The sequence below is a fragment of the Vitis vinifera genome, chromosome 17 (genome assembly GCF_030704535.1).
Source record: "Vitis vinifera cultivar Pinot Noir 40024 chromosome 17, ASM3070453v1".
Classification (NCBI taxonomy): Eukaryota; Viridiplantae; Streptophyta; class Magnoliopsida; order Vitales; family Vitaceae; genus Vitis; species Vitis vinifera.
In genome coordinates this window covers 6,348,098-6,358,839 of record NC_081821.1, presented here as the reverse complement: position 1 = coordinate 6,358,839, position 10,742 = coordinate 6,348,098, and the positions used below count along the sequence as shown (strand labels likewise).

The window sequence follows — 10,742 nt, the reverse complement described above, 5'->3', positions numbered from 1 at the left end:
TAAAGTTTGTTTATGTATGAAGGGTGGGTATGAAATGTGAAAATTGAGGGTTCAAATGAACCCACTAAAAATAGATATGAATGACCCTTAAACTTGAACTCTTTATAAATACATTTATATTTATTTTTATTATTTAATTTAATATATATTAAATATAAAAATAAAATATTATTATAATTTTTAAATATATATATATATAATTTTTTACAAATATTTTAATTTTTATAACATATAAATTATAATGACCATGATTCGCGTGGGAAACAGTATAGTGTAAAGCGACAACCTTTTGGTTCATTGTTCGTGGCTTTTGCACAATGCCAGGTTGGGCCTTCTATGATTCTGGAATCATGCGCCGAGACGTATGGAATGAAGCTACCACAGTGTGGGGCCTCATGGTGTCACCTAACCCCTTGTAGATGCACGTGGCCAGCCTCTGCTTCCACCATCTCATCAAACCAAACAATTGACACACTCAACTCAATTCACATGGCTGTGAGCTTTGGGATCTAGCCAAGTAGACGCGCCAAAAAATTTAGACCATCATAAACATAAAGGATTTAATCGTCATTGTCAAAAGTTTATATTAAAATCTAAATTATTGAATAACAACATTAACAATAAAAATAAAAAAATAAGATCGTAAATAATTGCTTCATAATTGTCCTTATATATATATATATATTTTAATTGTTTTTCCTCTTGCTCAAAATAAAAGAGACATTTTTTATTAATAAACTATTCTCTAATTAAAAATAAATAATATTTAAATATCATTCTTCTAATTAAAAAAAATTATATTTGACATAATGTAATTAAGGATCAACTAAGAAAAGAAAAGCTATTACTTTTTAATTAAGCTTCCATTAAAATGCTAATATTGGGAAGATAAGGACCAACGGGCAAGGCAGCAACGGCATGGATAGGGGAGGGCTAATCTATCCTTAGGATGCCACCTCAACTTAACTGAAATTGGAATAATAAGAAAAAAAATAAGCCCACTCTCACTCCTGGAGCGTGGACGATACCATCAATTGATACAAAATAGCTTGTTAGGTAGAAGTAAATGAGGTGTGAACTAAGTGACAATACGTTCGGATTAATTCACATTGTAAAATGGTATAGACATTCTAAAAGAGTTCAATTGTGCTGCCGGGCTAGGACGTGATACAATGATTTCGGGCACTCTATAGGCAATAATGTGGCACGTGACGTGATCGTTTAGAACACGCGCCAGATGTCATTTTCCCGGGAATCTGTGAGAAAATTTGGGAGAAATAAATATGTACAGAGAGAGAACGGGCAGATGCAGAAAGAAAGAAGATGTTGAGCAGCAAATGGATTACTACAGTGGCAAGCATATGGATCCAGTGCACCTGCGGCGGATCCTACGCCTTCGGCGTCTACTCATCGGTTCTCAAATCTAGCCAAAGTTACGACCAAGCAACGCTCGATACCGTCTCCGTGTTCAAAGACATCGGAGCCAACGCCGGTGTCCTCTCCGGCCTCCTCTACTCCGCCGTCGCCGTCCATCGCCGCCGCCGCCGCCGAGACAGCCATCAGGCCTCTTCCGTTTCTTATCTCCTCAGTTTTGGTGGACCGTGGGTGGTCCACGTGGCAGGGGCGATTCAGTGCTTTGCTGGCTATTTTCTTATATGGCTGTCCGTCACTGGAGTCATTCATCGGCCTGCAGTGCCGCTGATGTGCTTGTTCATGTTCATCGCCGCTCACGCTCAGACCTTCTTCAACACTGCTAATGTCGTCACCGCCGTTCAGAACTTCCCGGATTATGGCGGCACCATCGTCGGTATCATGAAGGTATGTCGTCCTCTGGTTCTGAACATCTGATTGATTAACAAAAGATATATATATATATTAAATTTTTTATTTTATTTTTTAAATTTAAGTAAGTCGTTTGATACTAAAATATAATGCTGGAATTTGAAATTTTGTAGTGACATTCAAAACATTGAGTGAATTTATATTAGCACTGAAAGTTTTCAATGACAGGAATGCCCAGTCTAAAGCATTGATTATTTGCTATATAACTTCCCAATGGCATTTAATTCTATGTTGGTCCGACAAAAATATTTAAAAAAGAAAAAAAAATTACTTTTATTATAAAATGAAATGAATATATAAAAATAATTTATTAATTTTAAATATATATATTTTTTCTATTTGCTTTACCTCGCATTTTCTCTCACTTTTCTGGAAATCAAACAGAGCTTAAATCAATGCCTCAGACAAATGCACTTGCTAGTGATCATACATGTTTTTTTTTTTTGTTATGGCGTGGGTTGAAGTTTGGTAATTCAGATGCTCATAGTCATAACAAGTGCTGACATTTCTTGGCCAGGGCTTTCTTGGTCTGAGTGGGGCAGTGTTAATCCAAGTGTACGATGCATTATTCGAAGGCAATCCGAGCATTTTCATTCTGATGCTTGCGTTGCTGCCGACTTTCATCTCCCTCTTGCTGATGTGTTTGGTTAGAATCGATGAAAGAGACACACAAGGCAACAAGAAGCAGTTGAATCGTTTCTCCACTGTCGCTCTCCTTGTTGCTGCTTATCTTATGATCGTGATAATCTTGGAGAACATCTTTACTTTTCCGTTATGGGCACGCATCGCTACTCTCATACTTCTTTTGCTTCTGCTGGCTTCCCCTCTTGGAATCGCAGCCAATGCCCTTAAGGATGAATCAGAGATATCATCACAAGGGTTGGTGTCCTCCGAGAGGAGCCCATTGCTGAGTGACAATGGGTCCCTACAGTCTGAGAGGTGGTCTTCAGCTGCAGGGGATCCTAAAGAACATCATGCAGCAGACGAAGACACCCCAATGCTGCAGGATGAGGAAGACCTGAATGTTGTGCAAGCCATGCGGACTGGAAACTTCTGGTTGTTGTTCATAGCCATGGCATGTGGAATGGGGTCCGGGCTGGCTACAATAAATAACATCAGCCAAATAGGAGAATCTCTTGGTTACACTACAGTTGAGATAAACACTCTGGTTTCTTTGTGGAGTATATGGAATTTTCTTGGCCGTTTTGGAGCTGGATATGTATCGGATATTCTGCTGCATAGAAGAGGCTGGGCAAGGCCATTGTTGATGGTCATCACCCTGGCTACCATGACTATTGGCCATGTGATCATTGCCTCTGGTTTTGCGGGGAATTTGTATGTGGGTTCAGTAATAGTAGGGGTTTGTTATGGTTCACAGTGGTCATTGATGCCCACCATCACTTCCGAGCTATTTGGTGTTGGGCACATGGGTACCATCTTCAACACCATTGCCATAGCCAGTCCTGTTGGCTCTTACCTTCTCTCTGTTAGAGTAATCGGGTACATCTATGACAAGGAAGCATCAGGCAAGCAGAACTCATGCTCCGGCACTCATTGTTTCATGTTATCATTTCTGATCATCGGATGTGTTACTCTTTTTGGGTCACTCGTTGCTTCTGCATTGTTCTTCCGAACAAAGAGGTTCTATAAGTTGGTTGTACTTAGAAGGCTAAACCTTTCTCTGCAAGACGATGACAGGTAGTAGAGGCAGTATATACTATGGTGTTCAAAGTATGATTCATTGTTTATTTGTAATCCAGTTGTTGCTTCCTCTGTTTTTCTGAGGGAAGACACGAAAACAAATGTAATTCTTATTCCATCATCTTGATAATTTCCCAGGAGTTTCAATTCCTTGGTTCTGATTCAGAATTGACACATGCCTCCTCTTTCTTATTATTAAAACCAAGCTGCCTATTACTTTATATATTTGCGTTTTAAAAAAAAAAAAAAAATTCAAATCGTTTCTAATCATGGCCACTGCTGGGAAGTTCTTTTTCTTTTTATAATCACTGAAGAGCATCAGGGCGACCATTTTCAACTCCAAGCCGTGTCTCGGTTGAACCCAAAACCCCAATAATTAGAAAGATTTGGTGCACAGTGGAATGATGGAATCCAATAGAAAATCCACCCCCCACCCCAAAAAAAAAAAAAGAGAATTGGACAAAAGTGGATGAAAGAAGAGAGGAGAAGGAATTGGTGTGAAGGGGCGAAGTGAGAGATGGAGAGGATACAGAGCAAGTGGATAGCTACATTAGCGAGCATATGGATCCAGTGCAGCAGCGGCTCACTCTACACTTTCAGCATCTTCTCTTCGGCTCTCAAATCAAGCCAAGGTTACGACCAATCAACGCTCGACACCGTCTCTGTTGTCAAAGACGTCGGAGCCACCGCCGGTGTTCTCTCCGGCTTCCTCTACTCCGCGGTCGCCGTCCCCCACCGCAGCCGCCGCTCCTCTTCTTGCTTTCTTCGTGGCCCATGGGTGGTTATCGCTGTGGGGGCGATCCAGTGCTTTGCGGGCTATTTCTTCTTATGGCTTTCTGTCGCCGGAGCCATTCCCCGGCAGCCGGTGCCGCTCATGTGCCTCTTCATGTTCCTGACGGCTCATGCTCAGACCTTTTTCAACACGGCTAACGTGGTCACCGCTGTTCACAACTTCCCTGATTTTAGCGGCACAGTTGTTGGCATCATGAAGGTCATGGACTTCTCTTCCCCTATGTTTGGTTGCTGAGAAGATATAGGAAAAGAAAAGAATTCAGAATTTTGATTGCCTGATTCTTCATGGAAATATTTGGAAACCAAAGCCACACAATATAGACTATTGAAATCGCTTGTTTACTCTACCAATTACGGCTTGTGATTCTTCTGAATAGCTATTGTTCACATGCTTGAGGTTGGACTTTCAAAACACATGGCTAAATATCGAGAAAAAAAATTGGAATTTAGGTTTTGAGCTCCCTTGAACCAAGAAGTTTCTATGCAATAAGAAGTGTCCAACTTTCAACCCTCAACCCATTCCCAATAGATTAACGAGTAACTAATTGAGCTTCAGGTATTTACAGCGATGGTTGGAGATATTGTAGAATATAATGGAGTGAATCCTTTATTTTTTTTCCACTTTGATATAGTTCAATCGATTATGATGTTTACCTGTCAATGATTTATTTGCTTTCTGTATCAGTTGCCTGAATTTTCATGGCTTGGTGATGTCTTTGCTATAAGCTATATGATTAGCCTTAGTTCCTCATTGAACCCCTAATTGTATTTTGTATTAACTTTCCAGTTTCCATCTTGAAGTTATTTTCTTGTTGGCCTTCTGTGTTTAGGGTTTTCTTGGTTTGAGTGGAGCAATATTAATTCAATTATATCAGGCAATATTCAAGGGAAACCCTGCCTCATATCTTCTCATGCTGATGCTGGTGACCACTGTCAATCCTCTGTTGCTCATGTGTTTGGTCAGAATCTATAATACAAAAGAAGGAGATGAGAAGAAGCACCTGAATGGTTTTTCATTGGTTGCTTTAGTTGTAGCTGGTTACCTGATGGCCTTAATAATCTTAGAGAACATCCTCACTTTGCAATTTCCAGCACGCCTTTTTACCCTTGTTCTTCTGCTGCTGCTGCTTGCCATGCCTCTTGCTGTTACAATTAAAGCCCAGCAGAGCAACTTTGATGGAACTTCTCAAACTTTCTTGATTGAGAAGAACCAATTAATAGATGACCCAAAACAATTGGATGCTGAGAAAATAGGTAAAGGGCAAGATCCTGCTGGATATCATTTGGTGCATAGTGATGCTGAACAAGAGAGAAATAATGATGATAATAGGGTTTTACTCCAGGGAGAAAACCTGAATCTGTTGCAAGCCATGGGCACCTGTAACTTTTGGTGTTTGTTTCTTGCCATGGCATGTGGAATGGGTTCAGGACTTGCCACAGTGAATAACATTGGCCAAATTGGAGGAGCATTTGGTTACAAAAGCTTTGAGACAAGTACTTTAGTTTCTTTATGGAGCATTTGGAATTTTCTTGGTCGTTTTGGAACTGGTTATGTATCAGACTATTTCCTGCATACAAGAGGATGGGCAAGGCCAGTATTCATGGTCATCACTCTTGCAACCATGAGTATTGGTCATTTTGTTATTGCTTCTGGTATGCCTGGTGCTCTTTATGCTGGTTCAGTATTAGTGGGTGTATCTTATGGTTCACAATGGTCACTAATGCCCACAATCACTTCTGAGATATTTGGTGTACAGCATTTGGGCACCATATTCAACACCATTACCATGGCAAGTCCAGTTGGATCTTATATTTTCTCGGTGAGGGTGGTTGGCTACATTTATGATAAAGAAGCATCAGCAGACGGGAATAAATGCACAGGAACTCACTGCTTCATGGTATCTTTTCTCATTATGGCATCAGCTACCCTGTTGGGGTGTTTTGTTGCTTTGATATTGTTCCTCCGAACTAAAAGCTTCTATAACCAAGTTGTACTACGAAGACTGCAACATCCGGGTAGAGTGTAAAAAGTTTTTTAAGTGTTTAAGAAATGTGTGCGAGGGTGTAATTGCTAGATTGCTTTCTTTTCCATGTAAACTGCTTGTGCTTGTTAATAAAATAATTGCTTGATTGCCCTTTCTGAGAAAGAGGAACATGAATCTATTCTTTTTGTCTTTTCAATTCTAATTTTTAGTTTCAGTTATCTTTTATCATCTGGCACATATACACGGAATTGATCATAAAATTCAACTGAAGTCCTTTATCTTCCCCTGGAAGAATTCTCCTATATGGTAGGTTTTACTCTGGCACAGGTTATCAGAATGCTTTGTTTGTTTATCCTGTTCCTGACAACATAAAATAAGAACTACGTTGTGCATGTTGCACCTGTGCAGGTAATATTGGTTGGGCAGAAATAATTCAAGGATGTATCTCGGACTGAGAAATAGTTCATGGAAGGTCAGGCCTTGAAGTTGCACTTGAAGTGGTAAGTCTGGTGATGAGGATTAAAGAATGAAGACAGCTACTAAGGTGAAGATGGAGATAACTGTCCAGAGGCTGAAGCCATGGGAAAAATGTCGAGCTAGGGAGAATGCTATTGAATCTTCTTTCCTTGGGTAAATGTGAGTGTATGTCTAGGCCCTTTGCATACAGTAGTTTCTTTTTCATGCTTGAAAACAAACTTTGATTCCATTGAACCTATATCAAAACCAGAATTAACAACACAAGGACAATTACTAATAGGAAACATAACTGGCCAAAGGAGTACACCAGCCCCATATGGATTCCTTTATTGAGTTAATTGAGAATAATTACACCTGAAACACTAGGTAACATTGATCAGGCCATATGACCATAGTAGACATCCCATAAGAAGGATAGTTCCCTGTGGTAATTTATTGGATATTATTAGTAGTTTTTTTTTTCTTTACTATTATGATCTCTAGTCTATTGGTCACTTTTCATTGATCTATGTCACTGATGTGGTGATCTACTGAACTATTGTGGCACAACATATACCAAAATCTGTTCTCCTCACACAATCCCTTGTGCGATGGTGTTGAACTGAAGCCTAAAATATTTATTAGACTTCTTGAAGATACACCTTTTATAATTCCGAAAAATTGGATTTATACTAAAGGTGTCTTTTTGAAAAGACACCTTTTCACAATTTCACAAAATCCTATATGTATTAAAGGTGTCTACCAAATAAACACCTTCCACAATTTGACAAATTTGAATTTACACTACAAGTGTCTCATAAATTTGATTTTATATTAAAGGCGTCTCTTGAAGAGACACCTTCTATAATTAAAAAAAAAATTGAATTTATACTAAAGGTGCCTCTTGAAGAGACACTTTTCATAATTCCACAAATTCTAATATATATTATAGGTGCCTTTTCAAGAAACACCTTCCACAATTTCACTAATTTTAAGTTATACTACATGTCTTTTAAATTTGATTTTATATTGAAAGTATCTCTTCAAAAGATACCTTTTACAATTCCCAAAAAATTGAATTTATACCGGAGGTGTGTCTTCAAGAGACACATTTCACAATTCAACAAAATCTAATATACACTAAAAGTGTCTCTTGAAGAGACACATTCTACAATTCCCAAAAAATTGGATTATACTAAAGGTGTCTATTCCATAATCTTACAAATTTTAATTTATACTTCTATGTCTCTTAAATTTGATTTGATTTTATATTGAAGGTGTCTCTTCAAAAACACCTTTTACAATTTCCAAAAAATTGAATTTATATTGAAAAGACACTTTTCACAATTTTACAACTTTTAAATTATATCGATTTTATATTGAAGGTGTCTCCTAAAAGACACCTTTTACAATTCCCAAAAAGATGGATTTATACTAAATCCATAATTTAAAAAAAAAGGGTTTATACTGTGTCTTTTTAATAGAACTTTTCATAATTTTTATACACAATGGAAAATTTCGAATTTATGTTGAAGGTACCTCTTGAAGAGACACTTTCCACAATTCCCAAAAAAATGAATTTATACTAAAGGTGTTTCTTCAAGAGACACCTTCCACAAGTAAAAAGAAATTGGGTTTATACTGAAAGTATCTCTTGAAGAGACGTTTTCCACAATTTTCATACACATTGAAAAATTTTGAATTTATGCTGAGAGTGTCTCTTGAAGAGACACCTTCCACAAAAAAAAAAAAAAAAAAAAAAAAAAAAAAAAAAAATCTATCTCTTAATTGGTATTACCCTATATACAACCAAATATTTAAAGTTTATCACTTGTATACATTATAATCAATATTTTGACATTCAATCCAAAACCAATCAAAACAAGTAAACCAAATACTAATTAAATCAGCACATTTTCAAAATAGTAATAATACAATTTTGTATCAAATAAGTCCAAAATAGGTAGAATACTATAGAATTTACATTAATAAAAAGTTAGTCAATCCAAAATAAAACAAGTATAAATATACATCTTGAGTATTTGTCCAAAATAATGATATGCAAAATACTAACAGTATCCAAAATACAAGTCATAAGTAGTAACATCTCTTGATTGAGTAATGGATGATATCGGCTACTGATGAGGTAGTGGACTAATGTTAGTTGATGGTTGCGCTCGAGCAACAACCGGTGTATGCCTAATCTTCCTCATGCGAGGCCCTCATCCTATAGGTCATACATGTCTTGATTGAGGTTGGGGTTGTGTAGTAACATCAACACTAAATGGAGCATCTAAACGATTCATCTCATGTATGGCCTCTAATACAATAATACACAGACTGCAAATGTGCAAATCATTTGGAGTTGCAATATTATATATCTGATGTATGCTAGTAGTCTATAAGTCAAATAGAAGATAAATTAAATTATTATAAAAATAAAATAAACTTTAATAAAAAAAAACATGAAAATTACCAATAGCTCCGAGTAAGAAACCGAATAGTAATGGAGCGATACCATACCGTGTATGGATCATGATACCCCAATGAACCTATAGCCATCTTGCCTCTAGCAATATGCTCACGTCTAGAGGTCCAATATTGAATGTAGTTTCTATATCGAGTAGTCCAATCAACATCATGTCTACCTCTCAAATCACATTTATGTAAGATTGACTCATGATGACATGGCTGAGGAATTCCTTAACGAAATCCAAACTGCTGCAATACTCGATCAGGTCTATGACATTCAACTATGTGGAAACATATCAAATGTGAGATAGTGCATCATATATCTTTCCCAGCAGTACAATAATCAGGAAGACTAGCATTCATGTCATCAACATAAAGTTGCCATACAATCTATACTTAAGAAAAGTTATATATAATCAGTGGTCTAGAATTTGTTTAAAGAAACAAGTGTAAGAAATGAATCACACTTTTATCATCTGATCTGCTATAAGTCGATCAAGATGGTGCCTATACTGAGCTAAGACGTGCATGTTAATTGAAGTAGTACGAAACTCATATCTCCAACTATAAAATCAAAATAACAAAGCATAAATAAATAAATAAATTATAGAATTTAAGTTTATGCATGTATCATCATAATAGTAAAATTTGTAGTAATATTATAATATATATCAAATAGCTAATGGAGGTGGAGATCGCTGCTCATCATGTGGAGCTATATGTAAACAATGAGGTGCAATAAATGGGAACATCTCCCATACCCATAACTGGAGCAAAATCAATGGGCCAGATATATCATGTGTATCAATCTAAGAGGTTCGACACGACTATTGATAAAGTTAGGCTAAACAGGCACTACCCTAACTATACCTACCAATGACCTCAAAATCCTCTATAAGGGGTAAAAACATAAATTTAAGCAAATTTCAATTAAATAAAATTTTCATTATTATTAGCATTGGTAGAACTAAATTTATTTTTATTAATATTATAACTATTGTTATAATTATTTTTATTATTAATAATAATAGTAATAATAGTAATAAAGCAAGACCTATCATAAACTTTATTTATATTTCTATGATAATAATAATAAATTTCAACTAAATTTATTTGATGGTCTAATATCATAAACTTGTTTTAAAGTGCAAAGTAATAACCCAAAAGGCAAGACATAAAAACTGAAACCAAGAATAATTAAAACATCTTCTTCAATAGTAAATATAGTTCCCTAAATGCATAAATCCAAATAGTAAGCTATATTATGGAAAATTTTCATAACCAACACAAATAAGGATGATATGTTCAGCATACACATTGGAAACTTTCATTCCAAAAATCAAAACGGAGCAACTTTTCATTATTTTAAAAGTCCAAAACTTACAAATAAGCATTTTTTTATATGATTTTTTTTAATACATTTGAACTGGAAATAGTTCATTCAAACTTCTAGCTAAATACGCAATTTCTACAAAAGCATTCCTAATTCTAATA

The 10,742-nt window shown here is 36.3% G+C and overlaps 2 protein-coding genes across 2 annotated transcripts; both read left to right on the top strand.

Moving 5' to 3' along the window:
• The first annotated feature begins 1,215 nt into the window (after positions 1-1,215).
• Positions 1,216-3,708, top strand: LOC100244916 (protein NUCLEAR FUSION DEFECTIVE 4). The gene is made up of 2 exons (XM_002266494.5): positions 1,216-1,818; positions 2,360-3,708. The coding sequence occupies exons 1-2, from the start codon at positions 1,324-1,326 to the stop codon at positions 3,542-3,544; spliced, it is 1,680 nt and encodes a 559-aa protein (XP_002266530.2). The 5' UTR covers positions 1,216-1,323; the 3' UTR covers positions 3,545-3,708.
• Positions 3,709-3,800: 92 nt separating this feature from the next.
• Positions 3,801-6,482, top strand: LOC100250053 (protein NUCLEAR FUSION DEFECTIVE 4). The gene is made up of 2 exons (XM_010665122.3): positions 3,801-4,534; positions 5,166-6,482. Exons 1-2 carry the CDS (start codon positions 4,061-4,063, stop codon positions 6,360-6,362), a joined length of 1,671 nt encoding a protein of 556 aa, XP_010663424.1. The 5' UTR covers positions 3,801-4,060; the 3' UTR covers positions 6,363-6,482.
• Positions 6,483-10,742: the final 4,260 nt, after the last annotated feature.